Source organism: Giraffa tippelskirchi, chromosome 7, assembly GCF_054371585.1.
Source record: "Giraffa tippelskirchi isolate mGirTip1 chromosome 7, T2T-mGirTip1v1.2.pri, whole genome shotgun sequence".
NCBI classification, from domain to species: domain Eukaryota; kingdom Metazoa; phylum Chordata; class Mammalia; order Artiodactyla; family Giraffidae; genus Giraffa; species Giraffa tippelskirchi.
Window position 1 is genome coordinate 122,126,173 of NC_137281.1, and position 23,340 is coordinate 122,149,512.

General features: G+C 36.8%; 2 protein-coding genes across 37 annotated transcripts in view; one reads left to right on the top strand and one right to left on the bottom strand.

Annotated features, from left to right (window-relative positions):
• Positions 1-23,340, top strand: part of FAM227B (family with sequence similarity 227 member B) — a 217,507-nt gene that overhangs the window by 62,870 nt on the left and 131,297 nt on the right. The window lies entirely within an intron of this gene.
• FGF7 (fibroblast growth factor 7) overlaps positions 8,791-23,340 on the bottom strand; it is a 62,771-nt gene continuing 48,221 nt past the window's right edge. For all 3 annotated transcript variants that reach the window (XM_081508454.1, XM_081508457.1, XM_081508456.1), the window contains exons 3-4: positions 11,238-11,341; positions 8,791-9,975 (exon numbers count right to left, since the gene is read on the bottom strand). In XM_081508454.1, the coding sequence (XP_081364580.1) occupies positions 9,781-9,975; positions 11,238-11,341 (299 nt within the window). In that variant the 3' untranslated portion in view covers positions 8,791-9,780. The remainder of the gene's footprint in view (positions 9,976-11,237; positions 11,342-23,340) is intronic.

Here is a 23,340-nt window from a genome sequence, read left to right on the forward strand (position 1 = left end):
AGTGTATTTTAGGGAGATTATGGGAATAGGTAGTATCTGAGATGGCAAGGAACTTGACATAAGAATGATTAGGGAACATTCTAGAGTAGCTAAACTCTAGACATGAGGTGTGAGGGTGTAGAAGGATCTAGAAAGACATACAATCTGAGCTAGCAAGAGTCTAGCTAGGTTTTCATGATAATGGATAGTCAAAGGGAAGAAGAGATAAGAATAAAAGCTGATTACATTTTGAGCATAAATATTAAGGAAAATGTTTATCTACTTCCATGTACTAAGGTTTGAAATATATATCGGGGAAAAGTTTTCTGAAAATCAAATTTTCAATCTGCATTTTTGAAGGATTTCTTGTCTAATAATTCTGTTATAATTATCTTCATATGGTAATCAGAAATATAAAGAAGTGTGTACAAAAAAAATCTCATTTGATGAAAAATTTGAAACAACCAAAATAATGAAGAATAGATCAGTTAAATAAAGTCTCATCTAGTCTAGTTGGATCCCTTGACTTCATTAAGCTGATTCTTTAAGTTGATTAAGAGAAAACTTTCGTTAAAGTTGAGACATCAAGTGGATATATACATGCCTTAAATATTTCCTTTACTTCAAACATAAAAATGTGCATTCATCAATTTTTTATGTGGGGCTGTTGCCTTTTCCATACCAATGGACATATGATACCCATTAAAATATTGTCTACAGTGTTCAGTTTGAGTTTCTTTAAAACTCAGACATGACAATTTAGTAATATCTGCCAAACAATCTGAATTCATAATTGTTGATGTTTATTACTTTTTTTCCTCTTTCTTTCCCAATACCTAAATTAACATCTAAGTTTTTAATCACTTAACTTTTTCCATTGCCACTCCATGCTGCTGCTGCTAAGTCACTTCAGTCATGTCCAACTCTGTGTGACCCCATAGACAGCAGCCCACCAGGCTCTGCCGTCCCTGGGATTCTCCAGGCAAGAGCACTGGAGTGGGTTGCCATTTCCTTCTCCAATGCATGAAAGTGAAAAGTGAAATTGAAGTCGCTCAGTCGTGTCCGACTCTTCGCGACCCCATGGACTGCAGCCTACCAGGCTCGTCCGTCCATGGGATTTTCCAGGCAAGAGTATTGGAGTGGGGTGCCATTGCCTTCTCCAGATGCCACTCCATAGGCCACTCTAAAAACTTTGGCTTCCATTCTAATATGGAAAATAATTATAGTTTAGAAAAATTACAGTATCTGAGATATAATTTAACAGAATCTAAACTCTGTCTGCTCTGTTTGAGAATGGCGTGTGGTATGTGTGTGGTGGGGGTCGAGAATGGGGGGAGTGTCCCTTTTTGCACTTTATACTCCATAATTGTTCCAATTCAAAAAGACCTGTAGCTCTCTTTTCAGTGTTTGTATTTATTTTAGCCCCAATGTGAACAGCAAAATATGGAAATACCTAGGAAAACCTAGTGTCTAGAAGCACTGTACACTTTAGAATAATATTAGAAAATATGGAATTAGGTGGAAAGCAACATAAGGATTTTCAAGGTGTTTAAGGAAGAAACAAGGATGAAGAATCAGGTATAATTCCAAAAATGTCCCCTCCCCACATGTTGCCATCACTTAGCTAATTGGTTCTCAAATGCATAGGCCGATTAAAATCTCCTAGAAACCTTTAAAAATACCATTGCCTGAGCTGCATCCCAGATATACAGATGCAGTTGATCTGAAGTGGAACCTAGGCCTCATTATTTAAAAAAAAAAAAAAAAATTCCCAGCTGATTCCAATGTGTATCTTGCATTAAAATCAATTTTTTTCAATTGTGTTTAGCTCTTTATCCTTAGGTGGTCTTGGGTAATTTATGACTGACTACCACCACCATCTAGGGCAAAACTCTGTGATTTGAGGAATTTCAATTGGCATATATGATCTTATTCTCTTGAGGCAGGAAGGTGAAGAGGAGGGTTATCTTCATTTTGCATCTGAAGGCAGAGTCATTTCCTTCATGTAGAGGCAAAGTAATGCTGTTAGTTTTCCAGCTACATTAGGAGATCTAAAGAGGCCCAACTCAAGGCATTTCAGACTGTGGCTCAAACCTTTCCTCATTTATCCTAAGTGGCATTGTACTCTAAAGTATCCCTCAGGTTCCAAAAGTCTACAAGCAATAAATGCTGGAGAGGGTGTGGAGAAAAGGGAACCCTCTTACACTGTTGGTGGGAATGCAAACTAGTACAGCCACTATGGAGAACAGTGTGGAGATTCCTCAAAAAACTGGGAATAGAACTGCCATACGACCCAGCAATCCCACTGCTGGGCATACACACCGAGGAAACCAGAATTGAAAGAGACACGTGTACCCCAATGTTCATCGCAGCACTGTTTACAATAGCCAAGACATGGAAGCAACCTAGATGTCCATCAGCAGATGAATGGATAAGGAAGCTGTGGTACATATACACAATGGAATATTACTCAGCCATTAAAAAGAATACATTTGAATCAGTTCTATTGAGATGGATGAAACTGGAGCCCATTATGCAGAGTGAAGTAAGCCAGAAAGAAAAACACCAATACAGTATACTAATGCATATATATGGAATTTGAAAGGTGGTAACGAAACCCCTATATGTGAGACAGAATAAGAGACACAGACGCATAGAACAGTCTTATGGACTCTGAGGGAGAAGGTGAGGGTGGGATGTTCTGAGAGAATAGCACTGAAACATGTATATTATCATATGTGAAACAGAACACCATTCCAGGTTCAATGCATGAGACAAATGCTCAGGGCTGGGGCAATGGGATGACCCAGAGGGATGGGATGGGGAGGGAGGTAGGAGGAGCGTTCAGGATGGGGAACACATGTAAACCCATGGCTGATTCATGTCAATGTATGGCAAAAACCACTACAATATTGTAAAGTAATTAGCACCCAACTGAAATAAATAAATTTATTCAAAAAAATAAATAAATAAAGTATCCCTCAGGAAAGGCTCGAGTGTGTGCTGCAGAGGGTAAATCTACTTTATCTTTCTCTGCTGAATGGCTCACCACTGAGAGCCATGAATGACTCATATTAGGCCCTAAAGAATCCTGTCTTTATGGCAGTGACCTTAAAACCATTGTTTATGACTTGTGTTAGGCAGCCTTTAAGATGGCCTCCAATAATTCTTGCTTTCTGGTTTGTCTGCCTTTGTTAATTCTTCCCCTTGAATACAGGCAGAAGTGATGGAACAGTACTGAAGATTAGGCTATGAAATACTGTGGCTTCTGTTTCGGGCATTCTTTCTCTCTCATTCTTTCTAATTCCTTGCTCTGTGGGAAACTAACTGCCATGTGGCAAATGGAATTTTGGAGAGGTTTATATGGTGAAGAAGTGGTATTTCAAACCCACAACCAGTGAGGACCTAAGGTAAATCTCTCTCTGAGTTGAGCATTGAAGGAACAAATAACTGCAGTTCTGACCAACACCTTGATTGTAGCCTTACAAAACATTTTAGCTAGAGACACCTAGCTAAACCTTGCCCAGATTGCTGACCACATTAGCTATGAGATAATTAAAATCATTTTTAAACCATCAAGTTTTAAAGTTTTAAACCAATTTAAGCCATTTTTAGGACAATGTATTATATAACAGTAGATAATACGTGGCTGACTGGTTATGTCAAGAAAAAGGCCTTCCATCTTCAAGATAAATATTATTATTCATCTCATATTTCAGATATTAGAATACAAGTTCTATTGATATGAAAATAAAATAAATTTTTATCATTTCATAAATTCAATTTGAAGATTTGGAAATTAGAACCATATAATAACCAGGAAGTAAAAGGAAACTGAAGCGTTTCTCAGATGAGAGTAAATACAGGAGTTATTGGAAAGAGACTAGGACTTTGTTGCTTCCCATCCAGTCTTCTCAACTCAAAAGAAAGTATATTTTCTTGACAAGTCACTCAAAGTTAGAGGATGAGTGGAAAAATACGTGGGAGGAATATTACCTTCATTGAAAGCAGCAGCTTTGCTGAATAAATATAGAAGTGGAATAAAAAGTACTGGGGGAGGGACAATAGAGGGGTAGGAGATTGAGATACAAACTATTTTGTCTAAAATAAGCTACAAGGATAAGTTGTACAAGACAGGGAATATAGCCAATATAATAACTATAAGTGGAGTATAACCTTCAAAAACTATGAATCACTATATTGAACACCTATAACTTATATAATGTATATCAACTATACTTCAATAAAAAAATAAAATTAAAAAAAAGAGTAGCCTGGCAACAGTGCTGAAATGGCTAGACATGAAGTTTTTGTGAACTGTATCATATTAAAATATGCATTAAGAACTCAAACCAGACAGACCAATTAATAGATATTCTCTAAAAATTCTGTTTTAAGGCAGTCGTAGAAATGTTCAAAGCTGATAATCATCTGGTGCCCACAAGTTAGTCATAGTGACCTGAGTCTATTCTAATAGAGTAGTGGTATATTCTGATTGACAGGTAACCACTCATTGTTGTTGTTGTTCAGTTGCCCAGTCGTGTCCAACTCTTTGCAACCCCTTAAACTGCAGCATGCCAGGATTCCCTGTCCCTCACCATCTCCCAGAGACTGCCCGAGTTCACGTTCATTGCATTGGTGATGCCGTCCAGCCATCTCATCCTCTGATGCCCTCTTCTCCTTCTGCCCTCAATCTTTCCCAGCATCAGGGACTTTTCCAGTGATTCGTCTGTTTGAATCAGATAACCAAAATACTGGAGCTTCAGCTTCAGCATCAGCCCTTTCAGTGAATATTCAGGGTTTATCTTCCTTAAGATTGACTGGTTTGATCTCCTTGCTCTTCAAGGGACTTTCAGGAGTCTTCTCCAGCACCACAGTTCAAAGGCATCAATTCTTTGGCATTCTGCCTTCTTTACAGTCCAGCTCTCACAACTGTATATGACCACTGGGAAGACCATAGCCTTGGCTATATGGACCTTTGTTGGCAGAGTAATGTCTCTCTTTTCAACACACTGTTTATGTTTGTCATAGCTTTCCTGCTAAGAAGCAATCATCTTCTGACTGCATGGGTGCAGTCACCATCTGCAGTGATTTTGTAGCCAAAGAAGAGGAAATCTGTCACTACTTCCACCTTTTCCCGTTTTATTTGACATGCAGTAACAGGGCCAGATGCCATGATCTTAGTTTTTTTTTAATATTTAGTCTTAAGTTGACTCTTTCACTCTACTCCTTCACCCTCATTAAGAAGCTCATTAGTTCTTTGCTTTCTGCCATTAGTGTGGTATCATCTGCATATCTGAGATTGTTGATGTTTCTCCCGCATATCTTGATTCCAGCTTGTAACTTATCCAGCCCAGCATTTCTCATGATGTGCTCAGCCTATAGGTTAAACAAACAGTGTGACAGCAGACAGCCCTGTCGTACTCCTTTCTAAATCTTGAACCAGTCAGTTGTTCCATACATGGTTCTAACTGTTGCTTCTTGACCCACATACAGGTTTCTCAGGAGACAGGTAAGATGGTCTGGTATTCCCATCTCTCTAAGAGCTTTCCACAGCTTGTCATGATCCACACAGTTAAAGGCTTTAGCATGGTCAATGAAACAGAGATAGATGTTTTTCTGGATTTCCCTTGCTTTCTCTATAACCCAGCAAATGTTGGCAATTTGATCTCTAGTTCCTCTTCCTTTTCTAAGCCCAGCTTGGACATCTGGAAATTCTTGGTTTGCATAATGCTGAAACCTAGCATGCAAGGTTTTAAGCATGACCTTACTAGCATGGGAGATGGGTACAGTTGTGTGATGGGTAGCATATTCTTTGGTACTACCCTTTTGGGGAATTGGAGAAGGAAATGACAACCCACTCCAGTATTCTTGCCTGGAAAATCCCATGGATGGAGGACGCTAGTAGTCTATAGTCCATGGGGTCACAAAGAGTCAGGCACAACTTCATTTTTTCACTTTTTTTCTTGGGAATTGGGATGAGGAGTGACCTTTTCCAGTCCTGTGTCCACTGTTGGGTCTTCCAGATTTGCTGACATAATGAATGCAAAACCTTGATGGTATCAACCACTCATACTGGTCCTTAAATATTTTTAATGTCACTGTGGTTCATAGTAAACTTTATAATATATTAAGTTTTGGTTTTCTTTAACCAAGTGTCATCTGTATGTAAAGTTGAACTGTGAAAAGTACAGGATCTCTTGTGTCTTATTCATGCTCAGGTATATGGCAGTATGATAGTAGTGTAAATGAAGCCACATGATAAAACTTATACATCTTTCTGATATATCACTTTTTTCCACTGGTGTGAATTTTATATTAAGGCAGACATAAGTGTATTATGGAGTAAAATTCAAAAATCACATGAGTTTTAAGAAAATTTTTCAAGAAATTTTGTGTCTTTGGTGGGATACCTTTTCATTAGTCCTTAGACTCATTCTCTACCTCTGCTATTATTTGAGAGGCATTGATTTCGGGTATTTGTGGTTACAGAATTGCCCTTAGTACAGCCAGTTCCAGGCTTCCCAGGTAGCTCAGTAGTTGAAGAATCTGCCTGCAATGCAGGAGATGCACAAGATACAGGTTTGATCCCTGGGTTGGAAAGATCCCCTGGAGGAGGGCATGGCAACCCACTCCAGTATTCTTGCCTGGAGAACCCCATGGATAGAAGAACCAGGTGGGCTTAAGTCCACAGGGTCATAAAGAGTTGGACACCACTAAAGCGACTGACACACACACAGCCGATTCCATAGTCCATCTCTATGTCCTTTAAGAACCAGAAGGAGCAAACACTAAGCGATGGAAACCAAGAATTTATATACAGCATCCTTTCTTTTCTTTCATCAAGTTGAATTTTTTCCAGCTCAAAGCCTGATAATTTATATTATAGCATTTTTATTTAAAAATATGTTAGTTCACTAATTGCATTGAAAATATATTTTTTATTCTTTTGTTAACTATTTAATATTGTTTTCTATTTAATTTTTTCCTTCCTAATTCTTGGAAACCAATGTATTTAACCAGTTTTCTCTTTCAAAGAACATTTAGAAAAGATTGCTCTGTTTATCTGGCTATTTGCACAATGCTCTCCATTTGTAAATAGAGAGGTGCATGTAAGAGTTGAATAGGGATCAGAATTGGAAATTTCATCATTTTTTTCCTCCTTTTGATTCAAATCATCACAGTATAGACTAATTATTATGTATCAAGTGAATTGCCAAAACATGACACATTTGCATGCAAATGTAAAGGTTATATTTCTATAGGAATGCTTTTTTTTAAAGGCTATTAACTAATAATTGTGATCACCTAAGAGCAAGAAGCACATGCTGAGTGAGCTCAACTCTTGTGGCAGCTCTGAACCCAACCTGCTGTGTTATTTGGGATCTATTAAAATACAATCTCAATTCCCTGGTCTACAAATGAATAGTATGGACTAAGGTTCCTTGCAGTTTTAAGACTCTTGAATTCTAAGTGTATGTAATTAGTACAAATTTTGTTTTCTAAAACTTGCACATTAAGTATAAATAAAGGGGGGAGGATAAAGAATTGTTAAGTGTTTCTAGAAACACTACTGGATCATATTTACTGCTAAATATTGATTAATTCAGTCTTGCTTTATAATTTGTTCATGAGTATAACTCTAGTCAGAGTATTTGATCCTAATATAGCTTATAGCTTATATACATACAAACTATTTCTGTTTAAATTTCCACATAACCATGTTTCACCCTAACTTTTTAAAATTAGTTTCATTATGAATTTGCTTTGGTATTAAACATTGAGTGAATTAATAAAAAAAATTGATTATGAGTGGAGACACTCTGCTAGGCAGTAAGGAAAACAAATAATGAGAAACATCGATTCTTTTCTTCTCTTTATATGTTCCCAAGACACTGGGCACAGAAGCCTGATCTAGGAACCTAGGTTAGCAAGGCCCTGAAGTCAAATAATAAAGACTATCAGGCATGGCATTTCCCCAGAGTATACCTGAGGATGGGCAGTCCTTCATAGCCTCCTACAGCCTCATCATGTAGGTGAGCCACAAGAAAATCAAATGAATCTGTTATTTCTGTTAACCTAGCCTTTTCATGTAACTCTTACCTATAAATGTATTATGAGATATTTGTATGAAATAAAGGGACTTAAATGACTAATAGTTTGAAATCAAAACCACCATGGTTAGCATATCATCTATTTTAACTTAGATAAACGTTGGCCTTCTATTGAACAATAAAGTACTACGAAGATCCTCTAATGGAAGTATTATGAAGTGGAAATTTATCTTTCCAATAAGTCCATCATGTGTAGCCTGACCTCAAGCCTTGATTACTATTCAGAGTCTCAAATCCCTAACTATAGACTCCACTTCAGACATTGTGCCTTCCCCATTCAATAGGAAAGCAACTTTCAATGCTGGCATATTTTAAATGGCAGAGATTTCTAGAGATTAAAAAAACTGCTAACTTAAGTATGTGTATTTTAAAAGTATTTTACTTTTCTTCTCATGAACTTAAACATAGCTTAACTTTTAAATCATGTAAGTCCTTTTATCTGCAGTGATTTTACTTATAAGATCCAATTTAGTTGACGAGAATATGTTGCAAAACATATTTCACATTTTTGTATTGTTCCCTGTGAGACATCTATTGTAAGAAATGCTGCAGGCTGTCATTTTTGTCTGCCATCCAGGGTTTGCTGGCCTGACTGCTGTGTACTAGACTTGATGTTGGTCACGAGGGGGAGGAGGACATGCAGTGGAGCCAGACGGTTTTGTTATTGCTTTAGAATTAAAAGCATATGAAACAGATACAGCTTATTAGGTTGTTTTTTTTTTATATAAATAACATAAACTTAAATAACAAAACAGTAAAGTTCAAATACAACTTAAAATAGAGTTTAATGCTGTAACCAGAGGAGAAAAGCACGATTATTTGTGGGAAGAACATTATTAAAAGCCATATTCCCGAATATGAATTATACAAAAGGTAGATTATGTTACTTCAAAAAAACATAAAAGATTTTTGAATTTTACTTTTAGGGATTATAAAATGTTATTTTGTGGTGAGTGAGATGAAATACAGTATTATCATTATTGCTATTTTATATACAAGATTTTTTAAAACATCCTGTAAGCAATACCCTTTCAATTGGAGCAGCATTACAAATTTTGTTCTTGTTAATCGGTAGGTACAAGCATGTTCTAATTCTGTACTTTCATAAAACTACCTCTTTGACTCATTTCCATAATGGAATTTTTGAGAATACTTGTTTCTTTTCTAATTAGAGTGGTTCATAATTTTTCACTAGAACGTATTCAAATACTGCTCATCTTCCATAGTTAGTGTTGGCTTGATTATCTGACAAATCATTCCAGCAGCCTTTAGGTCTGACACATCTTATATAACATCATCTGCATTATTACTATTATAGCAGCCTTTTATAAGCAGATAGGGATATTTAAATAATTATCAGATAATCAAATCTAACATACTCTTAAGGGTAAATTAACTTAAGAAAAAACATTACTATTACTAACATCATGATTGTACAACCAGTTTTACAACTTTTTACAACTTTTAGTTACTAAATCTGATTTTTGTGTATATTTTTTTCAAATCTTTCTTTAATGCAGTCTCTTAAAATAAACATAAATGCGCAAGTCCAGCTTGATCAGTTTTTCAGTAGTTTTCTAGCCTTTCTTGGTTAGTTTAAAAAAGAGAAAAGAAAAGACAAAAAAAGAAAACAGTCCACTTAAAGAAATCTCCCTGCTGGAACTGGTTTCTTATATGCCATATATGATTAGGTTATTGCCATAGGAAGAAAGTGGGCTGTTTTTTGTTCTTTCTTCGTTTTTTTCCCTCTTACTGGAACCCCCTTTTGATTTAAGGCAACAAACATTTCTCCTCCACTGTGTGTCCATTTAGCTGATGCATATGTGTTGTAATGGTTTTCCAGAATTAATTCTTTGAAGTTGCAGTCTTCGTTGCATTCTTTCTGCAATGAAGAACAACAAACAACATCATCCAAATGATTTTTAGAAGAACTCAAACAAAGAATAAGCATAATATTTGGTAAAATTAAAACCTACATGACTTTTTTGGTCAAGAATAATGCAGTTTGTTGGATAGTGTATTTGAAAAAAGATCAAATTTTTTACAAAGCTAAAATGCTATACATTTAGTTATGCAACATAGTTCCAAACATGTTGCATTTTGGCAATCAGTTGCTACTATTTTTAAGAGCTATTTCCCTCTAATAAGCAGCTCTCATATTACTATGCCCAAGTCACTCTTTTCATAACCCTGAGATTTTTATATAATTAGCAGAACCTCTGACTGAGCACCCACACATACTGCTTCCCTCAGCTGAAGTCACATTTTACAACTTTTATTCATTTACTATTATACTACCTGTGATAGTGGTGGAAAATTAAAAAGTTAATTTGCTCATCCATCCAACTAGTCATTCATTCAGTTAAACTTATATTTTTATGTAGTCTATGCCAGGAATACAAAAGAAAAGTCAATTATACTGTATTATAGTGGGATAAGCTGTTACATATTTTGTATTGTAATAAAGTAGGAACAATGGGGATGCTTACAAGTCAAAGTCCATCATTGTGAGATTGATGTTGATAAACAAAAGTCTGGATTTTTTTCACCAAGAATTTTCATATCAGCAAAGTGCAAACTGCATGAACTTTAACAAAAAGAGCTGACAGATGGAAATTTTATATTTTAAGTATCTAAAGTACAAATGAAATTTTAGAGCTAGAAGGATCCTTGCATGCATGCATGCATGCTCAGTCGCTAAGTTGCATCCGACTCTTTGCAGCACTTTGGACTGTGGCCCACCAGGCTTCTCTGTCCATGAGATTCTCCTGGCAAGAATACTGGAGTGGATTGCCACTTCCTCCTCCAGGGGATCTTCCCAACCCAGGGATCAAACCCACGTCTCCTGCATTGCAGGTGGATTCTCTATCACTGAGCCATTCGGGAAGCCCAGAAGGATCCTTAAGGGTCAATTAATCCAACTAATTTTACATATGATGAAATAAAGGCCAGAGAGCTTAAACAATTGTCCAAGGTGACACAGAAAACATTTTTCCTTAATTCCTAAATAGAAAATGTTTTAATGAAATCATTGAATTACATAGTTTGAGAGGAATTAATTTCATTTTTACTTTTCAGAAAGAGGAGATACTTTTGACAAAAATAAGTTTGAGAAATTAAGTCTAAGCTATCATCTATCAATACCTTTGCATAGAGCTTTCCTTCCTTGTTCATTGCAAGATAATATTCACTTTCCACTCCTTTGATTGCTACAATTCCAACAGCCACTGTCCTGATTTCCATGATGTCTGCAAGGAATCACAGAAAGATATGTCAGTTATTCACTTAGTTTTGCAGATTATCCAAGAATGACCATTTGTTCTTATTTGTCTCAATTTTGAGTTAAGATTATTAATGTGATTATATACTCAGCCTGACACCCCCAACCCACTCAGAACATGTAAATACAAACACTTAGTCCTTATTAAATGTGGGAAGTGCAAACTATCAATTTTTTTATTTTGTAGAAAAAGATATTTAGTTTCAAAAAAGTTACATATTTGAAGCTTTTTCTTCTCTAGAATTACATTTCCAATTTACTATAATCATTATTCAGTTGCTAAGTCGCATTTGACTCTTGGCAACTCCATGGACTGCAGTATCTCAGGCTTTCATATCCTTCACTGTCTCCCAGAGTTTGCTCCAACTCACGTCCATTGAGTCAGTGATGCCATCCAACCATCTCATCCTCTGCTGCCCCCTTCTCCTCCTGACCCCTATTTCCCAGCATCACGCTCTTTTCCAATGCGTCCATTCTTTGCATCAGGTGGCCAAAGTATTGGAGCTCCAGCTTCAGCATCAGTCCTTCCAATGAATATCTGGGTTGATTTCCTTTAGGAAGGAACTCTCAAGAGTATTCTCCAGCACCATAATTCAAAAGCATCAATTCTTTGTCACTTAGCCTTCGTTATGGTCACTTACGTACATGACTACTGGAAAAACCATATCTTTGACTATATGTAAAACATATATATATGCTGACATCACTTTGTCAGAAAGTGATGTCTGCTATTTAATACGCTAAGTTTGTCTTAACTTTTCTTCCAAGGAGCAAGCATCTTTTAATTTCATGGATACAGTCAATGTCTGCAGTGATTTTGGAGCCCAAGATAATAAAATCTGCCACTGTTTTCATTTTTTCCCCATCTATTTGCCATGAAATGTTGGGACCAGATGCCATGATCTTGGTTTTTTGAATGTTGAGTTTCAGCCAGCTTTTTCACTGTCCTCTTTCACCTTCATCAAGAGGCTCTTTAGTTCCTTTTCACTTTCTGTTATTAGGGTGGTGTCATCTGCATATCTGAGGTTGTTGATATTACTCCTGCCAATCTTAATTCCAGCTTGTGAGTCATCTAGCCTGGCATTTCACATAATGTACTCTGCATATAAGTTAAATAAGCAGGGTGATGATATATAGCCTAGACGTATTCCTTTCCCAATTTTGAACCAGTCAGTTGTTCCATGTAAGGTTCTAACTATTGCTTCTTGGCCTGCCTACAGGTTTCTCAGGAGACAGGTAAAGTGGTCTGGTATTCCTATCTCTTTAAATATTTCCCAGTTTGTTGTGAACCACACAGTCAAGGACTTTAGTGTAGTCAATGAGACAGAAGTAGATGTTTTTCTGTAATTCCCTTGCTTTATCTATGATCCAATGGATGTTGGCAATTAGATCTCTGGTTCCTCTGCCTTCTCTAAACCCAGTTTGTACATCTGGAAGTTCTTGGAGAATTTTGAGCATTACTTTGCTAGCATGTGAAATGAGCACAATTGTATGATAGTTTGAACATTCTTTGGGATTGCCCTTCTTTGTGATTAGAATGCAAACTGACCTTTGCGAGTCCTGTGGCCACTGCTGAGTTTTCCACATTTGCCGGCATATTGAGTGCAGCACTTTAACTGCATCATCTTTTAGGATTTGAAACAGCTCAGCTGAAATTCCATCACCTCCACTAGTTTTGTTTGTAGTAATGCTGTCTAAGGCCCTCATGACTTCACACTCCAGGATCTGGCTCTAGGTGAGTGACCACACCATCATGGTTATCTGAGTCATTAAGACCTTTTTTGTATAGTTCTGTGTATTCTTGCCATCTCTTCTTAATCTCTTCTGCTTTTGTTAGGTCCATACCATTTCTGTCCTTTATTGAGCCCATCTTTGCATGAAATGTTCCCTTGGTATCTCTAATTTTCTTGAGATCTCTAGTCTTTCCCACTCTATTGTTTTCTCTATTTATTTGCATTGCTATAATCATAATAAAAATAATACCTAATGCTTATTGAGTACATACCACATGCAAAGGATTGTCTAAGCACTCATATATTAATACATTTACTTATCAACAAGACTGTAAGGCAAGGACTCATATTATCCCCAGTTTATAGATCAAGAAGCTCAGGCACAAAGAAGTTAAGTAATTTGCCCAGATTCTCTCAGCTAGTAAGTGGCAGAAATGGAATTTGAACCCGAGTGGTCTGGCTCTTAATCACTATATAATACCGTGAAAGTATATAATTAGTAACATCATTACTTTTGTACTTAAACTTTATAGTAATGATTATTGCTGACATAATATATCTTTAATATACTGAAGTTGAATATAATTCCAATTAAAGCAATTGAAAATGATTATAAGCAGAACCTACTGCCTTTAAAAAATATTAGCTATTTAAATTGATAGATTTTTGATAATAAAAACACAATTATTATATGAATCCTGCTCATATAACTTTATACAATTTTAATTATTTCTAACCATTGTTGAAATTGTTTTTACCAAACTTGTAGTTACTACAGGAATGTTACCCTACTGTTTTAGTTAATTATATATCCTTTCCTTAAATGCTGCTTTTTAATGACTCTATCAAAATACAGTAAAAAAAAAAAAAAAAAAAAAAAAACGAATTTTAAAACCATGTAGAAATTGAAAGTTTTGTAAACCATTTTGTGTAACTACTCTTAATTATACTTTGAACTGAGACATTCTCTTTCCTGTGCTTAAGACAATGAAAAGAAAATTCCAAGTGAATATTATATGCATAAATCAAGTCCCCAGAAGCTGTTTTCTAAAATAGTTACTTAATTATAGGAAATTCTAATTTTTGTCTCATGCCTTCACTTCATCCTCTTATTTATTCTCCAGGCTTTAGTTTCCCTGTTCTCCAGTAATAGAATTGTTACCTGCGTCATCAGGACTAATATAGCCTAGTTAGTATGTGTCGTCTATTTCCCACATATGCCATATAGAAACCATTTCCCACTATACTATGCTTAGCACTAGTCAGAGCTCATCCAATTCAGAGTTCTACAGCTGCTCATCTAGAAATTGAGGTATTTGAAGAAAATGCAGAGGAATGGATATTTATCTTTTTAAGTGTTTATGGAGCATTGTCAGAATGCATAGATCTATATGGTAATTTTAGGATACAAATTAAGAAAAACAGCACTGGTTTCTGAACTCCAAAAGTTAAAAATCTAGTATAAACAGTGAAACACACATATATAAACACATGTGCATATGGGCATGCTAACTCGCTTCAGTCATGTCCGACTCTTTGCAACCCTATGGACTGTAGCCTGCCAGGCTCCTGTCCATGGGATTTCCCAGGCAAGAATACTGGAGCGAGTAGCCATTGCCTCTTCCAGGGGATCTTCCTTTCCCAGGGATCAAACCTGTGTCTCCTGTGGCTCCTGCATTGCAGGTGGATTCTTTACTGCTGAACCAGCAGGGAAGCCCTAAACACATATGTAGATACACCTTAATTAAAAGAGAAGAAAATTTTTGGAAAACAGAGCTCTGAAGGAAAGGATAAGGGAAATGTTAACAATTGCTTCCAACGCTGTGAAGGATGTTATGCTGATGTGTTCATGCAATATTCAAGAAACCTTCAGTGAGAGCCAGTTCTGTCCTCAGCTCAATTCAGAGACAAACCCTCCCCTCTTGGAGCACTTTCTCTAGCAGCTAACTCTTCTCCTTGTTCAGTTTAGGAAGATCAAAGGGAAATAATTTATGCAACAAATCCAGTTAGTTTAAATTTATATCAATACAATGAAGAATTTATACAGCATATTTGTAATACCTTCAAAATTGGGTCAAGATATCTATTTAAAGACATATGAAATATTTGCTTTCTGAAGATCTTACCACTGTAAAAATGTGAAAAAGTCAGTGTTTACCTTACCTTCAAGTCCCTTTATTCCTGCTATTTCCCTCCTATTCAATATTATACTTTCTCTTAGATAGAAAGGAGAGTACTGATGCATTGGCCATCTTTCATGGCCAGATTTAACTAGGGAATGAAATCTGTCATATTTGCTGGCTTTTCTTTTATAGACCAACTATCTATAAAATATAACTGTAGAATGATAGAGGTAATGTTATTTATGATATGTAGACACTTTCCCTTCAGGCTCAGTCGTGAAAATACATTCTTACTGTAAAATCTGGATTTATGTTGACAAGAAGTTCATGTTTATATATAACATAATAAATGTGTTCCCAAATTTGTAAGGCATATTACATGGGTGCATTGAATTTTTACCATAATGACTGTGGTAGTGTAATGACATAGTTCAACAAAAATCAAAGAGATCAGCTCACACAATAGAACATGAAAAATGAAACAATATGTCAAGTAAATTGGCCATTTAGCCTCATTAGCAATATTTTTGTCAACAGTATTCTCAACAGAAGCATCTGTTTATTCATTAGGATGTCTCCCTTACAAACTAGGAAATATGCCCAAAATGGCTTCCCTGGAGATTTTTTTCCCTGATTTAATCATTCATTAAACCATTTTGCCTATTTGTTATTTAAGCCTGTATTGTACTGAGAATGAGAAATGAGGAACCTACGTATAAATTGCTACTACATTTTAAAATACTTCTCCAACATCTCCTCCTAGAATTTTAGGTGTTTCCCTAACATATTTCAAATATCCATGCTAATTCTTTGTTCTTATCATTAGTGACATTTATGATTTTAAAGTGTTTGAACTTGCTTGAAACAATTTTTAAGAATTTATCATTTAGAGAGGTTTTAGGTTCACAGCAAAATTGAGGGGAAGGTGCAGAGATTTCAAGCTGGTTTTAGAAAAGGCAGAGGAACAAGAGATCAAATTGCCAACATCCGATGGATCATCGAAAAAGCAAGAGAGTTCCAAAAAAACATCTACTTCTGCTTTATTGACTATGCCAAAGCCTTTGACTGTGTGGATCACAATAAACTGTGGGAAATTCTTCAAGAGATGGGAATACCAGACCACCTGACCTACCTCTTGAGAAATATGTATGCAGGTCAGGAAGCAACAGTTAGAACTGGACACGGAACAACAGACTGGTTCCAAATAGGGAAAGGAGTACGTCAAGGCTGTACCCTGCTTATTTAACTTATATGCAGAGTACATCATGAGAAACGCTGGGCTGGATGAAGCACTAGCTGGAATCAAGATTGCTGGGAGAAATATCAATAACCTCAGATATGCAGATGACACCACCCTTATGGCAGAAAGTGAAGAAGAACTAAAGAGCCTCTTGATGAAAGGGAAAAAGGAGAATGAAAAAGTTGGCTTAAAGCTCAACATTCAGAAAACTAAGATCATGGCATCCCATCCCATCACTTCATGGGAAATAGATGAGGAAACAGTGGAAACAGTGGCTAACTTTGTTTTTCTGGGCTCCAAAATTACTGCAGGTGGTGGCTGCAGCCATGAAATTAAAAGACACTTGCTCCTTGGAAGAAAAGTTATGACCAACCTAGACAGCATATTAAAAAGCAGAGACATTACTTCGTCAACAAAGGTCCATCTAGTCAGTTCAGTTCAGTTCAGTTCAGTCACTCAGTCGTGTCCAACTCTCTGCGACCCCATGAATTGCAGCACGCCAGGCCTCTCAGTCCATCACCAACTCCCGGAGTCTACCCAAACCCATGTTCATCGAGTCAGTGATGCCATCCAACCATCTCATCCTCTGTCGTCCCCTTCTCCTCCCACCCCCAATCCTACCCAGCATTAGGGTCTTTTCCAATGAGTCAACCCTTCGCATGAGGTGCCCAAAGTATTGGAGCTTCAGCTTCAACATCAGACCTTCCAATGAACACCCAGGATTGATCACTTTTAGGATGGATTGATTGGATCTCCTTGCAGTCCAAGGGACTCTCAAGAGTCTTCTCCAACACCACAGTTCAAAAGCATCAATTCTGCGGCGCTCAGCTTTCTTCACCGTCCAACTCTCACATTCATACATGACCACTGGAAAAACCATAGCCTTGACTAGACGGACTTTTGTTGGCAAAGTAATGTCTCTGCCTTTAAACATGCTATCTAGGTTGGCCATAACCTTCCTGCCAAGGAGTAAGCGTCTTTTAATTTCATGGCTGCAGTCACCATCAGCAGTGATTCTGGAGCCCAAAAAAGTAAAGTCTGACACTGTTTCCACTGTTTCCCCATCTATTTCCCATGGAGTGATGGGACCAGATGCCATGATCTTAGTTTTCTGAACGTTGAGCTTTAAGCCAACTTTTTCACTCTCCTCCTTCACCTTCATCAAGAGGCTCTTTAGTTCTTCTTCACTTTCTGCCATAAGGGTGGTGTCATCCGCATATCTGAGGTTATTGATATTTCTCCCGGCAATCTTGATTCCAGCTTGTGTTTCTTCCAGCCCAGCGTTTCTCATGATGTACTCTGCATATAAGTTAAATAAACAGGGTGACAATATACAGCCTTAACGTACTCCTTTTCCTATTTGGAACCAGTCTGTTGTTCCATGTCCAGTTCTAATTGTTGCTTCCTGACCTGCATACAGGTTTCTCAAGAGACAGGTCAGATGGTCTGGTATTCCCATCTCCTGAAGAATTTTCCACAGTTTATTGTGATCCACACAGTCAAAGGCTTTGGCATAGTCAATAAAGCAGAAATAGATGTTTTTCTGGAACTCTCTTGCTTTTTCGATGATCCAGCGGATATTGGCAATTTGATCTCTGGTTCCTCTGCCTTTTCTAAAACCAGCTTGAACATCTGGAAGTTCACGGTTCACGTATTGCTGAAGCCTGGCTTGGAGAATTTTGAGCATTACTTTACTAGCATGTGAGATGAGTGCAATTGTGTGGTAGTTTGAGCATTCTTTGGCATTGCCTTTCTTTGGGATTGGAACGAAAACTGACCTTTTCCAGTCCTGTGGCCACTGCTGAGTTGTCCAAATTTGCTGGCGTATTGATAGACGCAAAGTCCGATGCTGTAAAGAGCAATATTGCATAGGAACCTGGAATGTTAGGTCCATGAATCAAGGCAAACTGGAAGTGGTCAAACAAGAGATGGCAAGAGTGAACGTTGACATTCTAGAAATCAGCGAACTAAGATGGACTGGAATGGGTGAATTTAACTCAGATGACCATTATATCTACTACTGTGGACAAGAATCCCTTAGAAGAAATGGCGTAGCCATCATGGTCAACAAAAGAGTCCTAAATGCAGTACTTGGATGCAATCTCAAAAGCGACAGAATGATCTCTGTTCGTTTCCAAGGCAAACCATTCAATATCACGTCTATGCCCCGACCAGTAACGCCGAAGAAGCTGAAGTTGAACGGTTCTATGAAGACCTACAAGACCTTCTAGAACTAACACCCCCAAAAGATGTCCTTTTCATTATAGGGGACTGGAATGCAAAAGTAGGAAGTCAAGAAACACCTGGCGTAACAGGCAAGTTTGGCCTTGGAGTACAGAATGAAGCAGGGCAAAGGCTAATAGAGTTTTGCCATGAGAACACACTGGTAATAGCAAACACCTTATTCCAACAACACAAGAGAAGACTCTACATGTGGACATCACCAGATGTTCAACACCGAAATCAGATTGATTATATTCTTTGCAGCCAAAGATGGAGAAGCTCTATACAGTCAGCAAAAACAAGACCGGGAGTGGACTGTGGCTCGGATCATGAACTGCTTATTGCCAAATTCAGACTTAAATTGGAGAAAGTAGGGAAAACCACTAGACCATTCAGGTATGACCTAGATCAGATCCCTTATGAGTATACAGTGGAAGTGACAAATAGATTTAAGCGACTAGACCTGATAGACAGAGTGGCTGATGAACTATGGACAGAGGTTCGTGACATTGTACAGGAGACAGGGATCAAGAAAATCCCCATGGAAAAGAAATGCAAAAAAGCAAAATGGCTGTCTGAGGAGGCCTTACAGATAGCTGGGAAGAGAAGAGAAGCGAAAAGCAAAGGAGAAAAGGAAAGATATTCTGATCTGAATGCAGAGTTCCAAAGAATAGCAAGGAGAGATAAGAAAGCCTTCCTCGGCAATCAGTGCAAACAAATAGAGGAAAACAACAGATTGGGAAAGACTAGAGACCTCTTCAAGAAAATTAGAGATACCAAAGGAACATTTCATGCAAAGATAGGCTCGATAAAGGACAGAAATGGTATGGACCTAACAGAAGCAGAAGACATTAAGAAGAGGTGGCAAGAATACACAGAAGAACTGTACAAAAAAGATCTTCACGACCCAGATAATCACGATGATGTGATCACTCACCTAGAGCCAGACATCCTGGAATGTGAAGTGAAGTGGGCCTTAGAAAGCATCACTACGAACAAAGCTAGTGGAGGTGATGGAATTCCAGTTGAGCTATTTCAAATCCTCAAAGGTGATGCTGTGAAAGTGCTGCACTCAATATGCCATCTAGTCAAGGCTATGGTTTTTCCAGTAGTCATGTATGGATGTGAAAGTTGAGCTATAAAGAAAGCTGAGCGCCGAAGAATTGATGCTTTTGAACTGTGGTGTTGGAGAATATTCTTGAGAGTCCCTTGGACTTCAAGGAGATCCAACCAGTCCATCCTAAAGGAGATCAGTCCTGGGTGTTCTTTGGAGGGACTGTTATTGAAGCTGAAACTCCAATAGCTTGGCCAACTGATGCGAAGAACTGATTCATTTGAAAAGACTCTGATGCTGGGGAAGATTGAAGGCGGGACGAGGGGACAACAGAGGATGAGAAGGTTGGATGGCACTACCAACTCGATGGACATGAGTTTGAGAAAGCTGTGGGAGTTGGTGATGGACATGGAAGCCTGGCGTGCTGCAGTCCATTGGGTTGCAAAGAGTTGGACACGACTGAGTGACTGAACTGAACTGAGTAATAGTTTAGAAACCTGATGTGGTGACTTTAACTGTGATGTCATCAAAATATCTGGATTAATAAAATATATATCAAATCAATTATATTTCCTCCTACAGAAAATGAAAATAAATTATAAGCAACAGTATATGCCAGTTGCTAAAAAGAACAGAATAGAAAATAAATTCAATAGTTATTCAGAAGAAAGAGGTATTACATATCCTAGATGGCAACAGAGGATTTGAGCAACAGACAGAACTTGACTTACATCTTGAAGAAGATATAAGGTTGACATAGGTAGAATGGGAACATCATGCTAATTGAGAGATAAAAGTTTATGTAAGATAATAGAGTCTATGATTCATAACTCATTTTCAGAAGATAGAGCTATCTGGAGCAGGAAATGTATCAAAGAAATAGAAAAGGGTAGAAAAGAAGTTAGGATGAGATTGTTGAAGGCCTTGATTGCCAATTTATTAATAAAAAAATTAACATTTATTTGTTGACAGTGAGGAGTCTTTGAAGGTTTAAAATCTGAAAAATGTCAGATTGTGTTTTAGGAAAATTAATTGGATATGCAGAGTAGATAAAAAGAGAAAATTACTAGAATTATACAACCCTGGTTTTCTTCTTATGCTAATATTATGAGCTGTCCCATAATTGGCCATTATTTTGATTTATTTTTAAATAAGTCAATAAATAGTTTTAAAATATCTCAGTTTAATTTCGAATACAGGAATTATCAGTAGTTTTAAACCCATATGAACAAAAGCTCTTTGGGTTCTCAACAGTTTTTAAGAGTATAAAGTTGTCTCAAGTCTAAAAAATTCGAAAACATCTTTTCTAAATTAATTTTATTCCTTCTGGTCTTTTTAGCTGCAGTTTGTACTTTGTGTATTGTACCCTTGTTATTGCAGCTACATAGCATTGCTTATTTTATAAAACAGTCTACTTACATAGATTTATAAATAAATATTCATAGCACATGTATACAGAAATACTCAATATACTCCAAAATGTCTGGAAAATTTCTTAATGATATTTTAAAACATCAAGTTGCAAATTATAATTAATATGTAAGTAAATAGTAAAGCATGTAAAACATTTAGGGTTGATCAACTTCATTACTAATTTAATGTTAGTGTGGTTTTAATTAAAGAGTAAGTCTAAGATTGCTTTGACTTTTGTACATTTTCACAAGTACAAGAACAGTTCAGTTCAGTCACTCAGTTATGTCCAACTCTTTGCGACCCCATGAACCGCAGCTTGCCAGGCCTCCCTCTCCATCACCAACTCCCAGAGTCCACCCAAACCCATGTTCATTGAGTCGGTGATGCCATCCAACCATCTCATCCTCTGTCGTCCTCTTCTCCTCCTGCCCTCAATCTTTCCCAGCATCAGGGTCTTTTCCAATGAGTCAGCTCTTCACATCAGGTGGCCAAACTGTTGGAGTTTCAGCTTCAACATCAGTCCTTCCAATGAACACCCAGGACTGATCTCCTTTAGGATGGACTAGTTGGATCTCCTTGCAGTCCAAGGGACTCTCAAGAGTCTTCTCCAACACCACAGTTCAAAAGCATCAATTCTTCGGCACTCAGCTTTCTTCATAGTCCAGCTCTCACATCCATACATGACCACTGGAAAAACCATAGCCTTGACTAGATGGACCTTTGTTAACAAAGTAATGTCTCTGCTTTTTAATATGCTGTCTAGGTTGGTCATAACTTTACTTCCAAGGAGTAAGCATCTTTTAATTTCATGGCTGCAATCACCATCTGCAGTGATTTTGGAGCCCAGGAAAATAAAGTCAAAAACAGTAAAGAATTCTAAATTTGTGCTATGTATTTGACACACTAAAATCCTGTATCTTAGTATTATATTTTTTAAATACCGTGCATGTGACTGCTCAAATTATTATTAAATGTGCATGTGAGCATGCACACACAATATTGTAAATTCAAAGGAATTTCCTTCGAAGAACATTATATTCTTGATTCTGTATCCTCCTGTCTGTCTTGGATGTCTTCAGTCCCTCCCTTCATTGCCTTTTGATTGCAAAAATACGCTTTCCAAATTGTTTTCTCAATAAAGCTGTTTTAAGATATTGATAGGCCCTACGTACTATTGTTTCTCAAGACCACCCAACACAAATCTAACGTTTGGAAAATTTCTTAATGATATTTTAAAGCATCAAGTTGCAAATTATAATTAACTTATGTAAGTGAATAGTAAAGCATGTAAAACATTTAGGCTTGATCAACTTCGTTACTAATTTAATGTTATTATGGTTTTAATTAAAGAGTAAGTCTAAGATATGTGTTTGCACTGCTTTGATTTTTGTACACTGATTTTTTTATTTTGAAAGCGTATCCTTATAATCAAAAGACAAAATACGTCCATATTTTTCATTAGATACAATATTTTATAACTATTTAAAACTTTTATATAAATTTTCTTTTGAAATTACTTGGTCTAAAATAATTCATTTTATTTATCATTTGCTATCAATTTTCTGCAAATATTGTACTTTCTAGGGAATTCTTGCAAAGAAAAAAATCAAATTGTTTTTGTATGTTATAAAAAAAGTGTTATTAAATTTAATAAATAGTGAAGTTGGCATAATATATTTTATAAGTTAAATATTTGATAATCTCTAGTTTTTAATTTTCCTGTCAAATTTTACTGTCAGTGTCTAAGTTTCAAAATTTTAAATATATTTGTAAGTACTTAATGTTTTCATAGGCTCTAGGCTTTGTGCCTATGGGCCAGATGAATAAAATGTTCATGCCTCTAACTCTGAAATCTTTTCAAAGGACTGCCCTGCTCCCTTTTCACTAACACCAAATTTCTTGAACATATAGACTAAATTTGTTCATTTTTCCTCAATTTAACACTTACATCCTAACTTTTAATCTGTTTAATGGCTTTATTTCTTCAAGGCCAGCAGTGACCTCATAAGTGCCTAAGCCAGGGTAAGCGCCTATTTCCAAGTCATAAACTTATTCTCTGCATATTATGGCACTGTCAACATCCCTCATTCTATTCCTAATTCTCACTTTCTCTAATCCTGAACTATCCTGATCTATTCATTTATTTTAAGATGCTTAATTTTGTTTAGCCATATTTATCAA